General features: G+C 47.7%; 4 protein-coding genes across 4 annotated transcripts; 2 read left to right on the top strand and 2 right to left on the bottom strand.

Moving 5' to 3' along the window:
* Positions 1-6,906: 6,906 nt before the first annotated feature.
* GGS25DRAFT_383009 (ANK-repeat protein MBP1) lies at positions 6,907-9,775 on the bottom strand. The gene is made up of 3 exons (XM_049258280.1): positions 9,548-9,775; positions 9,015-9,384; positions 6,907-8,950 (listed from the first exon to the last, which is right to left on the bottom strand). The coding sequence occupies exons 1-3, from the start codon at positions 9,623-9,625 to the stop codon at positions 7,374-7,376; spliced, it is 2,025 nt and encodes a 674-aa protein (XP_049114955.1). The 5' UTR covers positions 9,626-9,775; the 3' UTR covers positions 6,907-7,373.
* A 2,267-nt stretch (positions 9,776-12,042) lies between these two features.
* GGS25DRAFT_523958 (aflatoxin B1 aldehyde reductase member 2) lies at positions 12,043-13,201 on the top strand (the record flags this gene model as incomplete). Its single annotated transcript, XM_049264515.1, has 2 exons — positions 12,043-12,378; positions 12,479-13,201. The coding sequence occupies 2 exons, from the start codon at positions 12,043-12,045 to the stop codon at positions 13,199-13,201; spliced, it is 1,059 nt and encodes a 352-aa protein (XP_049114954.1).
* A 1,057-nt stretch (positions 13,202-14,258) lies between these two features.
* Positions 14,259-16,524, top strand: GGS25DRAFT_382893 (uncharacterized protein). The gene has a single exon (XM_049258278.1). It carries the CDS (start codon positions 14,403-14,405, stop codon positions 16,092-16,094), a length of 1,692 nt encoding a protein of 563 aa, XP_049114953.1. The 5' UTR covers positions 14,259-14,402; the 3' UTR covers positions 16,095-16,524.
* A 1,079-nt stretch (positions 16,525-17,603) lies between these two features.
* Positions 17,604-19,557, bottom strand: GGS25DRAFT_382895 (uncharacterized protein). Its single transcript, XM_049258279.1, has one exon. The coding sequence runs from the start codon at positions 19,138-19,140 to the stop codon at positions 17,764-17,766; it is 1,377 nt and encodes a 458-aa protein (XP_049114952.1). The 5' UTR covers positions 19,141-19,557; the 3' UTR covers positions 17,604-17,763.
* Between the last annotated feature and the right edge of the window lie 420 nt (positions 19,558-19,977).

Below are 19,977 nucleotides of genomic sequence, written 5' to 3'. Positions count from 1 at the left end.
GGAGTGCTCTCGTCCTAGTTTGCTTTTTCTTTTCTTTTCTTTTTCTAATCTTCGTTTACTTTCATACGTACATTATACATATACATATAATAGGTAGCAGCCTTGGCCAACTACCTATATATGGACCTAACCTACCAAATTAGTACACATGATGAGCTGAGAGCGGCTACGCTATTAAAATGTGGCAAGCGAAACATGTCGCCGCCTTTCGCGTATCTCCAACCAATTCCTCTCTGTCTACTGGTCGGTGATAATGTTAAAGAGGTATGTTTCACCTAATTAATAGTTATCCCTTTAAATAAGTAAGTCCAGGTACCATTGCCATCGACCCCTTAAAATCGACGAGGCTTCTCTTGGCTCGGAAAAATCGACATCCTGCAAGTTTTCCTACATATCCATATCTTGATGGATACTGGGTACTACTTAGGCTCTTTAGCCCGTTTTCAACTTAGCCTTTCGGTCTAACACCACACCGCTTCTCTGATACGCAGCTGTGACCCAGTTACCAGTCCTTCGGGGGTATTTACGATGGCAAAGTTGCAACCTAATATGTCGTGAGGACGCGCAAGCTGAGGCCATCGGCATCAGTGATGATTCTCGGCACAAGGCTCTCACAAGCGAAGGCGAAAGTAGAAATACCAAACTCATCTCATCCAGTCAACACTAGTGAAAGCTGAGAGGCACAGCCCACCGCCGCCACGTTGCAGTAAAAGACGGGTTCTCTAGCTTGGTTGTCTCGATTGTTGACCGTCCTATCGCGATGGCCAAACACTAGATTACCACACAGATCTGTCAACCTAACACGAGCTACCAGAATCGTGTCGCATTCACAGATATCAGATCACCGTATATACCTAGTACTGACACTATTTCATTTATTCTAGTCTAGTGACTTGGAAAGGTTTCCTATCGGTTCCGAAAGCATTCTTAGACAAGATCGGCGGCAAATTTTACTGCTCTATCTTACCAAGCATCGAGTTCTCTTCTCCTCCTGCTTATGGGATACAGTTACGGCAGATGTTATGTCAGTCGGCGCTTAAAAACCCCTTCCAATAGTTCAAATACATCATCCGCGGCTGAAGGGCCCAATTGTCATCACATACGCCCGCTTATCATGTACAGTACCAATCTACTATGTACATTTTATTGAGACTGCTCCACTGGCAAACCCCGGTCGCCAATGATTCCTCAATATGAGCTCGCGTGCTGCAAGCAGAATCTCTCAGCCCTACGAGATTTAGGCTCGTAGATCCTATGTTTGATCCACTACACTGCATTTCCGATTCTCAACCACTCGAAATCTGATTAGTCACATTGGTCACGCTGTCATCCGCCAACGCCCTTGTCTAAGGTCATAGACAAAGCAAACACTGCGTCACATGCGAATCCGAATATCGTACTGCTGTATCACAACTAACAATGTCCAACGTAGCCTGCATTTATCTGCCAATCTCAAGCGTGGAATATCAATCGACCCAAGTCCACCTTTATATCGACGTCCTTTCACCAGCTATCACACAAGGTAGATTGCAGCCGACTTCATTTTCGTGCGTACTTGTCAAAGTCCCACCGCTGCCCATACGTTGCTCGATGGCGAGCATGTTCCGCCTGAATTATGAACACGTGATATCTATCGATCCTCCATCTCCACTTACGCTGATGCTGTTCGTCGAACTTTATACCTAACTCTGGTTTCTCACCACTTTTCACAAGGTAGACACTTGCGTGGCTCTAACCATGCGGATTGAGGAGGGCTCTCTTCTTCGATCCGACCTACCCGAGTCGAGCTGCTTCTTGAATAATCTTGTCCTACTGGCTCATTTACGATTTGATGGCCAACATGGCCAGCCAGCTGACTATGGCGTCGCCCATTTCAAAAATGACATCCGTGCCAGTGTCTTGTAGTTTCGTGCTTTCGGAACAAGAGACCAATTAATCGTCTAGACTTTAAGACGTTGGAGCATCAAATATGATACAATCAGCTTATTTCTCCAGTTGATAATGCTGAAATCATTCGACCTCTTCTCAACTGTTATGACTGTAGTATATATGGATGCGAACCCGAGGGCGTGGCACACGCATTGACAAGCATATGTGGCTCCTACCCAAGTTCATTGTTGTTCACACTCTGCTGCAATGACTTTTTACTGTACAAGTACCCTCATGCTTATTCCATCAACAAAATCTTCATCTCTAAGGAGAGCTCTTACCATCGCTGGGTAGTCGTCGGGTATGAAAATGTCCACCTATCCACTATGCGCTTATAGGTACATAGCTGGCTAGGTATTTAAACTCATGACGGAGATTCCTCCTATTTGAGACAAGTTTTAGTGATATTATAATAAACAACTAACCCCTAGGGCTATCGCCAGATTCGCCACGGATACAGTTAGAGTCTGGTTTGGCGACCATAACCAGGCCGACTATTCCGAATAAACAGCGGATACCTAGCGTTGGCCTCTTGTAGGTCATAGCCCTGGAGCTTTGACGACTAGGATCCTATGATAAATGACCCTGGTCTGACATCAACCAAAGACTAGGTACCTAGCGTTCGCTGAATCAGCACATATATTTACCTAGGTAGGCATTGTTATACATTCTCAGTGTTGAGCAGACTGGCTGACAAATCCAGGAGTTATTTACGTCCCAATCATCCTAACTAATACTGGAGATATCGAGCTACAGTACTTGCCGGCAGGTTGGAAGTATAACTGCTGAAATTCTAGGTAGGTCATATACTGACTACTAGGCTTGTAGGCAGATACCACCATAACATTCGCATTACCCCATATGCCGGTTGTACTAATAAGTAATACGTTCAAAGCTTCTAGTCCTCGTAAAGCAGCGTCTCATGTTGCCTCATTTACGACCTACATCTTGGGGGCTGGATGACGTGGACCTGTTACGGCACGTTCCCACGTATGATTGACATCTCTTGCATGCCACAGGTACTGCAGAAGCATATCGAACCCACCATTCTAAGCATTCCTTGTCTGTATACCTACTGAGAAACTCAGGTATCAATTGGGGTGATGCGAGGTCGTCGATCCATCGTTCAGCACCTGGACATCCTCCCTGTGCCCGTATACGACACCAGCACAATCTAAATCATCACTTATATTGTTGTTATGCAACGGCTTTTGCATGCAAACACCGTATTACGTAGCGTCTTTTAAGAGGACAGTCTTATTTCGCTAATATTCAAGCGTATTTTATAGTATATCTAATACAATCCCGTGCGATCACCGAGGTAGACCCCGTACTTGCTGACTGCCACGCGACACGACGGCATAACTAGTGGCAGTCTCCTATTTCTTCGGCGCTCATAATAGTCTTTCGTCACCGATACCTCGTGCAGCTCGGTGACTTGGTAAACGCCGCAACGGCCCGCAATATTGGGGCAGAAGGACTAAGACCTGAGCCTTTTTTGAGGCACCGGGATCAAGTTGATCTAGGTTCATCTGACCTTGGGGCACAGATACTAGATCCGTCACAGCACGGGCTTTGATTCCCAGTTGCACACATATATATATACTAACTATAGGTACTAACCTAGGAGTAAGCGAATCCATAAGAGGTGGGTTACATGCGAAAAGGAGGCGTCAAGACATTGTTGTCAATTTTGACAGCTCGCGTGGGCGTTAGCCCTACGAAACTACCTACATTACCAGCTAGCACGGGGGATGTTAGTCTGAGAACATATCGTCCCCGTCTTTCTCAAGTGTGATTACATGGGTAAGTAAGTTAGATCTATTGTACATAGGTAAGTATGGATGTAATCTAAAATCACATCAGCCAAGTATTTGACATCCACACCAATGCCTTCTCGGGCCGCCTCCAGCAGTCAGACAGACGCGGGGGGTTAGAACTTACTGACATTTTGACTTCGCTAGGATTAGATACATATGTTTCTGGCGAATATATGTGTCATACTTGGGGGGTAAGTAACCATCCCTCGTTATCTTGCCTCGGCGGGTACTCCCGAGGGAAGACGTCTGTCGGGTTTCTTCCCATGGCTTGGCCTGTTGGTGCCAACAAAGCACGCACGACATTATCTGCGTCAAGATCTTATCGTAACAAGCGATGTGAGCATCAGCATCTGAGATACTTTTGTAAGTGGTCTGATCTTTGCTTTATGTACTACCTATATTTGAACTTCATACATCCATAGCCTAACAGGTAACTGAGAAGTGACGAAGTTAACCTCCCAAAGTCATGACTGTTATATTCTCTACTCACCTAGGAGTTATCATATATGCAATCACCCTGGGCTCACATCTGCGTAGAAACATATTAGATAAATGTATCTATCTACCTAGATGTCCACCCAAGTAACCGAAACATACGCCCCCTACAGTAATGTGTCATGAGGGTGGTCAGCCAAGCCCTAGGTTTTCTGAGCTTCCCGATCTTCGCACGACAGCCCTACAGAAGAACCCCCATCGTCGACTAAAACGGTTCCGAACGCGAGGAAAGATATTACAGCCAGACCCCGTTAGGGTCATCCTATCGGCGATATATTCACTTGAATATCTCTATCTACGCCGCTTTCGCTTTCGCGATCGACGACCTACCTACCTATGTATCTTAGGTGGGTGGTCAACCTTCTGTTTCCTTGCACAACAAGATGGCAAACCATCGTGACTTGTCGTCGGCGCCAATCTCGCTAACCATAATACACTAAAATGGTGACATCCTCACCTACGAGAACCCCTACCTGCTGTCACTCAGGTTCCACAGCCCGTCAGCCTACCCCCTACCTATCTAAGCTAGGGGATGCTAGCTCGTCTTACGAAGAAAGAATATCACCAATTTGTTCCTTCTCTCAACACCAGCAACTTGAGCCACGTGCCACGAGCCATGATACCCTCCCCATATATCATCTCCCCTACAGTACTTCCCTTCCGACAGAAGGCCGCCATAAGCCAACTAGTGCTGTATAGATACCCAGTATGTGTTATCCAGCTGTGACGACCTCAGCCATTTCCCAAAACTAAGTAAGCGCCTCCGATATCAGAACCCCATGTGCGCTACCTAGTAGACTACCTAGGTATCGTGGACTATTTCTCGCCAGACCCTTTTGCCTCGTACTGGCACTCGGAGGCATACTACTATCTCAATATGCCTACCTACCTACCTACCTACCTGGGTAAACTGCCTCTGTATACTACCTTTGTGTAATGCACTCGGTGTTTCTACCTAGGCATCTTCGCCATCCTAGAGAACCCTAGCCACGAGAGATCGCCTGCTGGAGCGAGATACGGCGAGATGCGACGAGATTAGGTTGCTTGCTATGATATACCGAGGTTGTACTGACAGTTCCGGTTCTCGATGCTGTGGTAGGGGCGACAAAGATATATCGCTGTTTCTCTACCTAGGGCCAATCCTATAGACCTTCTGGAGGTAGCTTGGTACACATCGGGGATACCTAAACCGAGGTTCCCACACATCCAATATCATACGGAAGGTCGTCGTCGTCTTAGACCTGCACGAGGCTGGCTGGCTCCTATATATACCTAGGTACATAGGTAGCTAGCTATCACATGTCGACCCGAGGGATCGGTTACACTGCCCCAATCTTATGCATCGGTTAAGCATAGCATACCTAGGTAGTTAGGTACATATTGCCCCTTTCGTATCCCTAAGGGTTTTCAGCTCAGAACTACATGACGAAAATCTCCCGATGTAGGTAGATACCTACCTACCTAACCTAGGTATGAACACGAAATGGCTCGCATACATACATACATACGTACATACCTGCCGCCCGTGACACTGCAGCTACAAGCTGTGTGCCACAACAAAGCCACTCCCTTCGCGAAGTGCGGGGATCTGATAAAAAGGGGAAAGGGGGGCAAGGGAAACGACGAAGCTGAAGCTGAAGCCAAGAATGTTGTATCATCATCTTCCTTCCTTCCTTTCTTTCTTTCTTTCTTTCAGCATCGCGGGTTCAAATGGAGATGGATGCGTTTGTCGCCGCACAATTTCTATCCCGTTGGCATCGGATCCTAGATCACCGTCACCCGTCACCCGTCTGCCGGTCTCTGCCTGATCTCTGATGATTAGGCACCTACTTATTTCTTAGGTACATACAGACATACATACATACGTAGGTAGGTATGTGCGAATGTGCCTCTGTGTGTAAGGTATCCATCCATCTATCTACCCAGGTAGATAGATATAAGGGCCCGACAAAGGGTAGGTAGATACCTACGTAAAGCAAGGCAAGTAAAAGAAAAAAAAAAGAAAAGAAAACTACCCAACAACAGGCGCATGCGAAAGCACTCGCAGGCTCCTTCTCCGTTTCCTTCCTTCCCTCCTTCCCCCCTTCCCTCCTTCCATCCAAAACATACAATTTAATAATTAGTGCGTGGGATATACAGGAAGAAAGCGTACAAACCTACCTATCTACCTAGGTTAGCTAGCTAATAGCTTTTCCTTACCTACCTACCTACCTACCTACATACCTCCTTCGTAGGCACCCAGATAAACACCTCCAGTGCTTACATGAACCTACATAGCCTACCTAGTACCTTACTTACGTATCTAACCTAACCTAGTAGGTAGCTGAAAAGGATCCCGTTCCATCCACATCGTTTCGTTTCCTCGTAGAAAAAGCGCCTACTGACCTGAGTACCTAGGTAGCTATGCAACTACCTACTAGTCTGACCTAGTCCTGTCTGTCTGTCTGCATCAGCTTACCCGTTGTAGCCGGTTAAGTATTGGGGGGGTTTCTTTTTTCTTTTCAGCTGGCATCAGAGTCGGATGATGTTCTATTTTCTGGCCTTTTTTTTTTTTTGGGTAGCCCAGCTGTGACGAACATCATTACCTATGTAACTACTTACCTAACCTACCCAATAACTCCTACATCGGTAACAGGAAAAACAAATGATAGATCACGTACATACATAGCGTTATAGCATAAGCAGAAAGAAAGAATACCTACCTACTGTAGAGAACGAGTCAACGGGACATTTATTGTTTTGGGGTGATTAGGTAGGTAATTGATCGATTGATTTCATCTCTGAAGCGTCAAAAGTCCTCCCCCCTCCCTTCACCCTTCATCCATATTGCTCATGAGGTCAACTGAATAATCAATCCTTTCCCTTCCCTAAGAAAAAAAACATGATTACTCGAAAAAGAAAACTCCACAGAAGAAAAAAAAAACGCCAACTTCGCCAGAACGCATGAACCTAGGTACACATTGATTGGTATCCATATGACATCAAGAGACGTTACCGCGTGACTTATGTAGCCAACTGACTTGACTGACTGACTGAACGGAAAGATAAACTCGAAAAAAAAAAGGCAAAATCCCTCCCCAAACCAACCGACTATCTCCGCCGGCCGTAAAGTAGAGTAAGATTGGATTATCATAGCATAGAGTCACCCTGACTATGGATACCGGAGAGTCCCTCACTACGTTCCTCCTCCATCATCTCGATCAGGTCATCAAGGCTCGAGTCCAAGTTCTCCGCAGCCTCGGGATCGAGGCACTGCTTCAGCAGCCGTCGGTACTTGTCGATCTTCTCGACGTTGCCGGCGGCAGCCAGAGCATCTACGTACTCTTTCTCGACGCCTCGCTGCTCCTCGACGAGCTCCTTAAGCTCCTGGGCCAGCTTCATTCGCTCCTCGTAAGAATCGTCCCCTTCGCCGTTCATCATAGATAGGATTTGGTCGACGGACGTTTTGACGTGGTACCGGCTTTGAGTTGCGAGGAGAGAAAGGATTTGCTGCTGTAACATGGCGGCGTCGCCAACGGTTTTGGAAGCCGACTCCGGTGACTCTAGCTGCGAGTTGAGCTCTCCGATTTGTTCACGAACTACGGCCAGTTCGTTTTGAGTGTTTGCATAGATACGGCGGGCCTCTTGTTCAGCGTCGTTCTTCTCTTTCCATTCTTCATCGTAGATCTGGGCAAAGTCCTGGATTTTATCTATTAACATTGGAGTAATATTACTCTGGAATTTCGTCGCGGCCTCAGAGCTAAACGAGAGAGCGTTTTTATTAAGCAACTCGGCAAGAGAGTCGCGGAAAGATACTTGGCGTTGGGATTCAGGCGCGAATGGCGACGATGAACGCTGCGGTAGCCGCTCCTTGGGATTCTTTGTAGCATTCAGTTCCTTGATCAGATCTTCTGCTCGGATTCCTTCAGCGTTGGGGATGTCTGTGGAAGCACCACGACCTAGGAGGGCTCGGATGCATTTGCGGGCCTTCGACTTGGCTGCTAGATGTAGCGCGGTGTTGCCGGCATGATCTTGAGCATCAATGAGGTGCTGAACAAGGTTCGGGTCATATGTTTCCTGTAGCTTGTTGAGAAGATTGTCCAAGTAGTAGCGGCAGCAAGAAGTGCTTGTAAGTCGGCCGCTCATGTTGGTGGCCGCATGATGAATGACGGTACATCCCAAGTCATCGCGTTGGTCAATGGTGTCCCATAGTTCCTTCATAACGACTGGGAAGGTCTGTTTATCGTAGCAGTTGGTGAAATTAACAGATCGCATGAAGGGGGTCTCGCCCTTGCGATTTCGTACACCTAGGTTCGCCCCAAATCGCTTCAACTGCTTGATAACATCCACATCGCCCATGGAGCTAGCCCAATGGAGAGCAGTATGCTTCTCTGTATCGATCGGCCAGTCGGGTTGGAAATTAGGAGGGGGCTCGGGACGGAAGGTGGGAGTCTCTTGGCGAGAAATAAGGAAGTAGTCGAGTAACTCATCGCCATAGACAGCGTGTTGTTGCTCCGTGAGATCTTGTATGGCCTCCTCGCGCTTTCTCTTGTTACGGCTATTAGCAGGACCAGTAGGACCGGGAGGGCCAGTAGGGTAATGCGCCACATCATGGCGATCATCTTCAGCCATGTAGGACACCGAGGCGACAGTAGCGTTGTCGGGCGTATCGTCCTCGTTAAGTTGCTGACTGACACTCTCAATGTCTGAAGGGGGCGGGGGAGCACCTGTATGGGACATCTTAGCAATGGGCAAATATGAAATGGAATAGTTGAGGAGGAAGGTTCAGACCTTTGCCCCATTTTGGTACAGCAGGCTTCCTAGGTGCCTTAGGTTTACTGGTATGGCGGGGTGCTGGAGGAGGACTTTGGTTGCCTGGTGTAAACTCGAATATGAGGCGAAGGCGGTCGTAAACGTTGTTTCGCCGCGCGAGTTGTTCTCCAGCCTCTAGAGGTATCCAGGTACCTTGATATTTTCCATAGCCACCTTGAATCTTTTCATGTACGTCCTTCTGGACCTCGCGCTCGAGGATTCTAGTTCGAGCAGGCTTATCGAAACCTGCGGCCTTCAGTATGTGCGTCGCATTGATCCAATTGTCTTGTCTTCGCCGCATAACATGTTCCTTGAGGTCTGCGCCAAACTGGAATTCGTAAACGGGAATCTGTCGTCCAAGGTTATCAGTTTAGGGTTCAGTGGTTACGGCGAGTACTAAGTCACGAGTGGACGGGGTGGATGGAGGATGGGCAATGAGGATCGATATCATAAGCAACAAGTATATTATTCGCTTGCGATAGACAATGCGATTAATGTGGAAATGTACATACACCACTATATGTTGCACTGTATATGCCAGGGCCAGGACCAGCAGCAGCAGGAGCTGCGACAACAGCGTCTTTAGCCATGACGACGGGTTTGGGCCCAATCGGGGCCAAATCAATTGGAATGAGTTAGGAAGGCCGAAGAAATATTATATAAAATGTGAAGAGTAAATTTTTGTGAAGCGTATGATTATGCAAGATTGCACCAAAGAGATTGAAATAGACTTAATATGGATTTTCAATATTTTCAATTAAAATACTCGCATCAATTCATAACGAAAAAAGAGACCTTGAAGGATTCGAAGTAGTGGTGATAGTGGTGGTGGTGATGGTGATGGTGATAGGTTGCGATAATTGGGCAGACCGGGGGTAGGATAGTTCAGACTCAATCAATGTTAGTTAATTGTAGAGGAAAGTTTGATGATTGTGTAAGAATCGAGGCTACAAAGTGCAGGGTTGAATGGCTGAATCGTACTAAACTAACAATCCAAGCCGAATAATCAGGCCAAGCGCCCTTTTTCTTCGACTTAAAAGACGCGCAAACGCGAAAAGGGTAGTTAATATGAAAACGACGCGGTACACGCGTAAATTGAATATGTGTGGTCATAGCTCCAAACTTTACCCTATCGATAACCATATACTACTGACCTAGTACATATGTAGTAACTAAGTTACCTAGGTCTAAAACCATGAATTTTATTTATGCCACTTTTTATGAAAACCACTAACCATCATCATCTGACAAATGACAAATAATTCATGATGGAATTTCATGACGGAAGGGAGAGAGAAGATCAACAGGAGCAAACTGCGCATCATCTGTCGATTAAGCCACACAGTGCCGAAATACAAGAATTCCAAGTCAAGGAATATTGAAATATCACAACAGATGATAAAGCTATCTCCTGTTCACAATTCACAATGTTTTATTATACCTCATGGATGATAGATCCTATATCATTTTCAACTTCGCTTGCCCTTCATCATGAAAACATCTATCCATTTCACCGCCTTTGGGTTGGTCGGTTCAATGTTAGAAATTAACATGCCTCTTTTACGCAATCCCCTTCCATCTCCGAAGTGGAATTCCTGGTCTGAGATCCATCCCTGTGGGTGATCATAGATTTTTTGATGCCATTATTGTCGTAGAATATGGCATTTCACTGCCCTTTCGTTAGCATGATCCTCTCGCGGGCTCTCTAACATTCCCATCTTGAATCCACCAGGTGACCATGCCTGAACCAACTGTTCTATAGACCCCCGTGAACAGCATCGAGATTTCTTGTAGTAGCATTGTGAGTTCTCCTGTCATACCTGAGAAAATATACTGCATTGCCACAAGCCAGCTTGCTACCCATAGCTGCTGAATGCCAAACTTCAAAATAGTCCTCACAAGGTTAAGGGCTCTTTTGGAACCCGAGGAGTCTACAGCCCCTAATATTGCACATGGAAAGGAGAACAGGCAGCCATTGGCACCCAAAATAGCTCTCCGCTATCCCATCTCCCGGAGGGATCTAAGGAGACTGTGGAAAGTCTTGCTGAAGGCCGTCGGCTGGCACTAATCTCCCCTCCAAGGGCGAAACACCTCCCTCCCGAGCGACGTCAAAGTTATACCTGCCCCTGATTGCGTTGCTGTTAGCACACGGTGCCAACACAACCGCCATCCCAGGTTACTACGACGCTCTGCCGATTTGTGTTGCGGAGAGGGAAACGACCAGGTGATGTGATTATGGATGATCTCCTGGAAGCAGGATCCTACCCATCAATATGGCGGATAACAAGGTAGGTGGTGGACAGTGGCAAGGATGAGTTTGTGAGCCTCCTATGTAGTTATGCGTTATATGTGAAGTAGAAGTTGATTGGATGATGTCCCCTTTTTACTACCACGAAAAAAAAGCCGGCTAGTCTGTGGACCAATGACGCAAGTAGATTCAAACCCGATTGGGAATATATCTAGCTAGATGAGCTATAACGTAAACTTATATGTGTAGGTACTAAGGTTAGAGAGGTACTGCTAAGCAGGTAGAAATGTGAAATTTCGCAATGCTTTTTCTCCGTATTCTGGCTGCATAACAGTAGAATATGTATTAGAGGTGGTAAGATTCTTCGTTGGCGATTGCGTGATCGGGATGACTACAGTACATACATGATACATCATCCATGGATATCTTGATGTTTCATCCGGCTTTGCAAGTACGACTGTAGGCGATGTTGTCTCTTACCCCGCTCGTTGTAAAAAGTTCCAGTGGGGGTTTCTAGTGCGAGTCAGATTTCTAAAAGCTTCCAAGCTTCCGAATCCGACATCCAAACTGTTCATAAAGCTCTTGTTATCTTCTGTACTCTCCCGGCTTCTATATCCGTGGACTTGAGGCGGTAATAAGGATCCTAAATCCGGAATTGGAGTTTATAAAAGACAGAGGGGTTACAGAAGTTGAGAAACATCCCACTACCTTCAAACTCGTCCAATACAACCCAATTATATTCTCCAAGAAAGCCTCAATATGCCTTTAATCGCAGCAGCTCCGCAAACCCGTGTCATCCTGGGTCTGATGACCTTTGGAACGGATGAGACTGCTGGCGCTCGTATAACCGATATCAACGAGTTCAACAAGTGCCTGGACACCTTTCAAGCTCGGGGCTATAACGAGGTTGACACGGCACGAGTCTACGTTAATGGCCAACAGGAGACCTTCACGAAAGAGGCCAAATGGAAGGAGCGTGGACTGACACTTGCCACCAAGTTCCATTATCCCGCCCAGGATGGGGCCAATCAAGCAGCTAAGGTTGTTGATAGTTTGGAAACGAGCCTGAAAGAGCTCGGTACGGACTGTGTTGATGTGAGTCATTGCCTAACTTGAGCTCCGAAACTTACGCTTGTGCTTTGCCGTGTTTCCTTGTTTGCTTGAATGCCATCTATACTGACAATTACTATTGTAGATCATCTACTTGCACGCAGCCGACCGCGCGACACCTTTCGCTGAGACACTCGAAGCAGTAGACAAGCTACACAAGGCGGGCAAATTCGTACGATTCGGCATCTCTAACTTCACGGCTGCCGAGATAGCGGAGGTAGTGCTGACGTGCAAGTACAACAATTGGGTGCGGCCTACAATCTACCAAGGCATGTATAACTGCATTACGCGAGGTATCGAAGCCGAGCTGGTCCCGGCATGTCGGCGATACGGGCTAGACATCGTGGTATACAACCCGATTGCGGGCGGCTTGTTCAGCGGCAAGATCCGCAGCATAGATATCAAACTCGAAGATACCAGCCGATTTGGCACGAAGGGCAACACAGGTGCCAACTATCGTGGACGGTATTTCAAGGAGAGTACATTTCGAGCCTTACAGACGGTGGAGAAGGCGGTGGAGAAGCACGCGGGTCTGACGATGATCGAAACTGCTCTGCGGTGGATAGTGCACCACAGCCAATTGAAAATCAAGAACGGCAATGACGGTATTATTATTGGCATCAGTTCGCACGACCAGCTCGTTAGCAACTTGGATAATCTGGAGAAAGGCCCGCTGCCAGAGGATGTGGTGACGGCACTAGATGAGGCATGGAAAATCGCGAAAGCAGATGCACCTAACTACTGGCATAAAGATTTAGTGTACAAGTATGACACGCAAGAAGCGTTATTTGGGACCAATGCGAAATAAAATAGGTACGGATATGGAAGGATGATTGAATGGAATCAATGGATGACATTGGATGTACATACCTGCACACACAATACATGTGTGTATGTATGCACATAGATTTAGATTGAGCAAGTGGGTATTACCGTATAATGTCGTGTTTCAGGATATTACTTTCGGGTACTATTGCGTAGACTTTAAAGGGGTGATGATCGCTGGAGAAAATGTCGTGAGTTCGTATTCTTCCACAAAGTTGAAAGTTTTTTTTATGAAGACAAAATAATAGTTAATGTATCGTGAGAATTCGAGAATTGTTTAGGATTAGTTCAAAGTTGGCAGTACTGTACGTTGTAGAGTTTTGGTGTTACCACATGCATACTAGGGCTGACCTTTCTTTTGCTGACACTTCCGGTTGACACATGGCACTTGACCACCCTGGGCACATTGAAAGTTTCAATGTAATGTTTATTTTAGCAGGCAATTGCAGTTACCAACTGTTGTACAATAACTACGACGTACTGAGAAACGGTTACACGGGAAGGGACTGTAAGTAAGGAGGGTAACACAAATACGTGGACCCAGGGGTTAATGTACCCGTGACATACATACATCAATACTCCAGTGACATTACTTTTGAACCTGTAGCCCGGATAGCGGCACCCAAACAAAAACATCCATGGAATTTGTAGATCTTTAAATGTTCCCGCACCAATAAAGGCACTTCAAAAAACCCCCTAATCGCCCTGAAGTACCTAACACTGGGCTAACACTGCCCCCACTGCCCCTTCTGCCCAGTCATGCCTAGCATCGCCCAGGTTGCCTACCAGGCTCCGTAGATGCCTTAGCGTGGCCCCCCTTTACGAATTACGGTACCTCATCTTGGTGGTCATTTGACGAAATTCTTGTCGTACGAATTTGTACCAACTTTCCCTAACTTTGCCTATCATAGCAGAAGCTAACGACCTAAACTTCTGCATATCTCTAATATTCTTGGTATCTGTACTATCTGTGTATTGGTTGAACGAATAGGAATCCTGACCTCAGTCTCTCTTTTTCTCTCTTTTAACATCTGCTTGCATTATTACTGTCACTAGACTCACTACTACCTACCTAGGTAACATACGTAATACCCGTTACCCGTACTTCCTATCATTAGGGTTGTATTATATTAACTCTATTATTATTCTGCTTCTTTCTTTGCTTATCCTCATCTTCTTTTTTGATGTCTCCTCATAACCCAAATAACGTACGGCTTTCCAGCATTCCTGCTCGCCTCAAACCATCGCCGCACTATTCCAAGGCAGAACCATCACCTTTGTCAGCTAGTTCTTACGGATCTAGTATCGAGGATTATATCGGAAGCGGAACTGACACCGTAGGAGGTAGAACCCCAATCTTCGATAGGCGGCTTTCTTTCGTTCAGGAGGACGACGAGGGTTCTGGACTTGACCAACTTCGCAGCCCGGGTAGATTTGATATCATTGATTCTGAATACGACTCAGACGACGACGAGAACGCAATGCCTGACCCAAAGAGACCAGCGTTCTTTCGTCCGACTGACGGTCGTTCCGTCACACCGCTCCTAAAGAAATCCGACGACGAAGACCGTGGAAGATCACGATATAACACCTCGCGGCCGACTTCGCCTCTACCTTTGCCTATCTCTACTCCAACTTCCATTGGTAGGCCTCCCACATACAACCGTCGGTCCGCATTACGGTCCCAGTCGCCAGACACGCAAGCAAAGATGGCCGTGCGCAAAAAGTACACGTATGCTGCCATATTTCTTGTTGTATCGCTAGTGTCTTTTTGCGTCCAGACAGAATTAGGTCGATATGTACAGCACGAGCTTGGTTGGGATAAGGCTTACTGCATGCTTTATCTAACACACGGATCGTGGGCGCTTCTGTGGCCTGCCCAACTTTTGATCTTGCGCGTCCAGAAATGGAACATGCCTTGGTCGGCTTTCTGGAGGAGACACGTTTTCCTGCTCCGCTCCACCGCGCATATGGTCGCCCGGCAAGAGCTTGACATCCCGCGACCTATCATGCAAAGAAGCCCCGTGCCCTATCTTGTTCGTACGACGGCCTTCGTTACTACTGCTCTTACCATCGCCGGTTTGAGCTGGTACGTCGCCGTCAGCATGACCACTGCGAGTGACCTCACTGCTATCTATAACTGCTCTGCTTTCTTCGCCTACGCCTTTAGTGTGCCCTTGCTCAAAGAGAAGCTACGTCTCGATAAATCAATTGCCGTCCTGGTAGCCATCGCTGGTGTCTTAGTCGTAGCATACGGAGACTCAAGCGATCCAGGGCCCGACAGAGATGTTGATACCGAGTCCAGTAGGCGATTTCTAGGTAACCTAATCATTGGCGCCGGGAGTGTCCTGTATGGACTCTACGAGGTGCTGTATAAGCGATGGGCGTGTCCGCCTGAAGGCACCTCAGCCATACGCGGCATGATCTTCGCCAACGCCTTTGGTAGCTGCATCGGCGCCTTCACTCTCCTAGTTCTTTGGGTTCCGCTTCCAATCCTGCATGTCCTAGGTTGGGAAACGTTCGAATTACCTACGGGACAGGCGGCATTCTACCTCTTTATATCGATTATCATGAATGCGACGTTCGCAGGAAGTTTCTTAGTCTTAATCTCGCTGACGAGCCCGGTGCTGAGCAGTGTGGCGGCGCTATTAACCATCTTCATCGTAGCCGTCGCCGACTGGCTAGTCATGGGGCAATCGCTGAGTGGCTCAGCCATCGGTGGTGGGTGCATGATTGTTGTCGCGTTCTTGATGCTAAGCTGGAGCACGTGGCGCGAAATGACACACGATGCCGAGCGCAAAGCTTCTGTTGATACCACAGCACCCGTGGACTGGAGTAGCGATGATAGTGACAAGGATACAGATCGGTTAGATTAGACTACCAAACTTCGTCGTTGGTATTCTATGCGATTTCTGTTTCTCTGTCTCTGTCTTATCATTCTTTCACAAATCTCTTTTCATATTTTCTATTGTGTAATGGGCTATATGTACCATGTGTATCAGCATCGGCCTTGCATGGGTTTCCAATTCTATTAGAGCGGTATTAGACGCTGGGAAGAGGGACTGGTTACATCTTACATGCTTGGTCATTAAGGAAGGTGTAATAGAAACGCGGCGGCGTGAATGGCGGCTGGTTGGGGAAAGATCATGTATAGGGGGGTTTCAAAGTTACGGATCTTCACTTCACGCTTAGTTGTTGCTAAGATCAACGAAACGCCACGGCGTTAATAAGGAAGGGGGCGCTTCAGGTTCTGGTCTGATCTAGGTACGGAAGGGTACGACTATATGTCTATAACCTACCTGGGTACAGATGCGGTTGGGTTAATTTCACGACGCCACTACGAGTTTTTGGCACTCTTACCTACTTGTCTAGGTATGTAGGTACCCAACCCTAGAAGGGGGGGGGCGGGGAATCCATACATGTTATATACACAGAAGAACGGCGCATTGGGGGTCGGTCCCATACATAGGGGGGCGTTTGGGGTTACCAGCTAGAAATAAGGGGCTCGCATCGTCGGCCGAAGCTCGTGGATTCAAGCGTCACTGTAGACGTGTACCTTGTATCCATATGAATATCAGTGTTGCAATTGCATTAAGAAGTGCTGTTTTTGATAAAGATTTTGATCGCTTGAGTGTATTTGTTAGCTGTTCTTCCAAAAAGCCCCAACTGGCTCGATATTTTTGGTATGGAAATATGTGGGAGCTTTCAACAGTAACGGCCTCTGGTTTGCGGCTTGATGGTTGGTATAGGGGTTCCCTTAGGTAGGCACTATAGGGCATATACCAAGAATGTTATGTATATCCCCATCCCCATCCCCATCCCCGTCTTCGAATCCTCCACTACTACATCACATCCACGACCACATCCACATCCTCAACTAAACGCTTCCTTCCCATTAACCACGCGCTTCCTCCTCGGCCAAAAGCCGAGCCGCCACCGCCGCCACGACGACGAACCGATTCTTTTTTTTGTCGAAAAAAAAAAGAAAGTCACTCTTCTACCAACTCAAACGCCAAACGTCGTCGTAGGCGCCGGAGGCTCCTCGCGCATGTACAGCCACTTGCTGGAGAAGGGCAGGCGGGCGATGCCGTCGAAGGCGACGCGGACGAGGGATTGGTGGCTTTGTGCGTCGCGTCAATCAGAATGTGTGTTGATTCGGGGGGTTTTTTTTTTTCAAATTCACTCCCATTTTAATCCATTGTTTCTCATTCGTAGACAGAGATAGATTCATATATACAGGTGTCTGGGTACGTAGTACAGGTAGTTGCTGCTACTGCTGCTGCTGCTGCTGCTGCTGGGATATTGGATGTACCTAGAATGGAAGAAGGGGGGGGGAAGGTATTAATTATATACATTACACCGAGTGGGACTGTGGGAAGAAGAAAAAAAAAAGGGGGGAAGGGGAGGGGGGCAAGTACCTAGGTGCCTCATGCAGATATACATGCGGTCTTCTCCAGTGCAGCCTAGCCTCTTTCCACACGATAGAGAGATGGGGAGAAGGAGGGAGAGGAAAATGAAAGGCGGAAAAAAAAAAAAAAAAAGGACTTATACTAACAAGGTCGACTTCACGCCTCCGCCATGCCCATCGACCTCGCGCTTCGCGCCGGGGGGGTTCCCTTCGTCGTCGCACTTCACGAAGACGCCCTCGCGCTCGACCTTCCAGCCGCGGCGGGCGTTGCGCTCGAGGAACTTGACGGCGATCTCCCAGGCCTCCTGGTCCGCGGCGTCGCCGCTCTCGAACACCCTTAACGTCTCCCAGTTTCCTGGGTCCACGTCCACGTCGGGATCGGGGTCGGCCACGAAGGTCAGCTCGCGCATCAAGGAGCTGTATGACGTGTTTCGCTCCATCCACAGGTCCGCCGGGTCGATGTACTTCATCTCGTCCTCGTCCTCGAGGATCCGGTTCCCCGGCCGCGGGGTGAGTTGCACGAAAAGCCGGTCGAGCTTAGGGAGGTGCTGTAGTAGGACTTCGAAATGAGAGGATAGGGGGAAGATGGCGATATAGTTGAAGTCGATGATGGTGGGGGGCAGGAGGGGTACGTTGTTGGGGTGCTCCTCGCACCCGAGCAGGGCCCCGAGCATGGAGGGCGGTCGCCGCAGGAAGAACTCGTAGGTGCGGTAGACTCGGGTCGAGGAGCCCTCGTTTAGAAGGATGGACGTCCAGGGGCGCGCGGTGAATAGCGGACAGGCTGGGGGCTTTCTGTAGCGGGTTGCTTGGGAAGTAGAAGAAGAAGATCCCATGGCAGAAGCAGCGGCGGCTGATGACTCTGCCCCAGAAGGTGACGTGCTAGTAGTCTCAGCTGTTGGAGATGAGACTTGAAGAGCAGATAGTTGTGCTTCGAGGTGCTCTTTTGATGATCTGTCACGTGATGGCCCCCTTTTGGATCGAGCAAGTGACAGAATATGGTAGGGGATACTAAATGACCATGCATCATCCAGGAAGAGCATTCGAGACATGAACGCGGCGAGAGTGTTCGGAGGCGCGATCATGGTGAAGCGCAAAGGATCGATGACGGAGAATAGCTGATCCCATAGCCATTCCAAGTCCACGGACCTTATCTCCGGAGTGATATGTCGCGCGTCGGCTTCCTTATCTTGGAAGTCTACGACCATGGTGAAGGTCATGGCACTACGGTCCAGCCGATTGTCCTCTAGGAAGCGCAGGAGGGGTATGGGGTTCAGCGTGAAGGCACTGAGAGAGGATATCTTGGGCTTCCATAGCACGTGGCGGAAGAGGCTTGGGAGAGCCAATGTGCGCCAAGTCCTGCAGACGTAAGAAACGGTCTTGAGGCTGTGTGAAAGCTGCGGCGTGACGTCCAGCATATCACTGCTAGGTTGGTCCCGAAGTCGTACCTGGGACGGAGCCGGGCCGTCCAGGAACTGGAATATGTGCAGAAGCACCTCGGGAGGTATACGATCCATGGTAGTTCCTTGAGCGGGCTTAGCTACTCCCCCCCTGAGGTACCCGTACTTGGGGCTATCTTTCTAATTGATCTTTGAATAGGCGAGCTTGATATCTAGGTTAGGAACGTAGGTAAGTAACCTAAGGTTAGGCGATCATGATAATACTAGGTTAGTCTAGCTTTGTTGAAAATAGGTGTCGATAATTACTAAGAAATCAGAAGCTAAGGTCAAGTATCATAGTAAGAGGTTCATGTTTGAGGTTCACGTTTCGATGATTTCGATGATTTCGATGATGTCTACTACCAAATCGAGCCAAGTCTAGTCTGGGTCGCGGGGTGGGAAAACGTAGTCAGGGGTTGTGGGGTTAAGGGGCCTGTTCAACCTGTTTACAGGAATACTACCCATAATTGATATGCACTTCTACATATTATGCACATATACAGACTGCTTAGGTATACCTATGCATGCATATGTATATGCCATATGTACATTGAGTGATAAGGATAATGCCATGTAACTACTAGGTACCTAGATACCTAGTACTTAGTGTAAACTGCTGATTTTGAAAATTATCCATTGTAATCCCGAACTGTAGGCGCTGGAAGAATTGAATTTGCATGATAGAGGGTACTATGGATGCATGCAAATAATAGCCTAGGCTACAATTCTCCAACTCTCCAATACTAAGGGCTGGGACCTACATAAACTTCAGGTATACGCATCGAAAAGGACCGAGACACCAAGGCCTACAATCACATCTCCCAAGACAGATTTGCAAATGCTCAAACCATTTCGCCAACTTGCCAGTCTCGCCTACATACCTAGTAGGTAATGTAGGTTTGGATACCTTAGTAG

This window comes from Hypoxylon fragiforme (genome assembly GCF_022984875.1).
Source record: "Hypoxylon fragiforme strain CBS 206.31 chromosome Unknown GGS25scaffold_7, whole genome shotgun sequence".
Classification (NCBI taxonomy): domain Eukaryota; kingdom Fungi; phylum Ascomycota; class Sordariomycetes; order Xylariales; family Hypoxylaceae; genus Hypoxylon; species Hypoxylon fragiforme.
This window is presented reverse-complemented; position numbering and strand designations above follow the sequence as displayed.

What these genes read in the sequence shown, in the direction of transcription:
- GGS25DRAFT_383009 (XM_049258280.1), bottom strand. Translation starts at nt 9,625, where the DNA reads ATGGCTAAAGACGCTGTTGTCGCAGCTCCTGCTGCTGCTGGTCCTGGC. An exon ending in ACAGTGCAACATATAGTGGT is followed by an intron (nt 9,385 to 9,547) that starts GTATGTACATTT and finishes CTTGGACGACAG; the next exon opens with ATTCCCGTTTACGAATTCCA. An exon ending in TGTACCAAAATGGGGCAAAG is followed by an intron (nt 8,951 to 9,014) that starts GTCTGAACCTTC and finishes TGTCCCATACAG; the next exon opens with GTGCTCCCCCGCCCCCTTCA.
- GGS25DRAFT_382893 (XM_049258278.1), top strand. Translation starts at nt 14,403, where the DNA reads ATGTCTCCTCATAACCCAAATAACGTACGGCTTTCCAGCATTCCTGCT.
- GGS25DRAFT_382895 (XM_049258279.1), bottom strand. Translation starts at nt 19,140, where the DNA reads ATGGATCGTATACCTCCCGAGGTGCTTCTGCACATATTCCAGTTCCTG.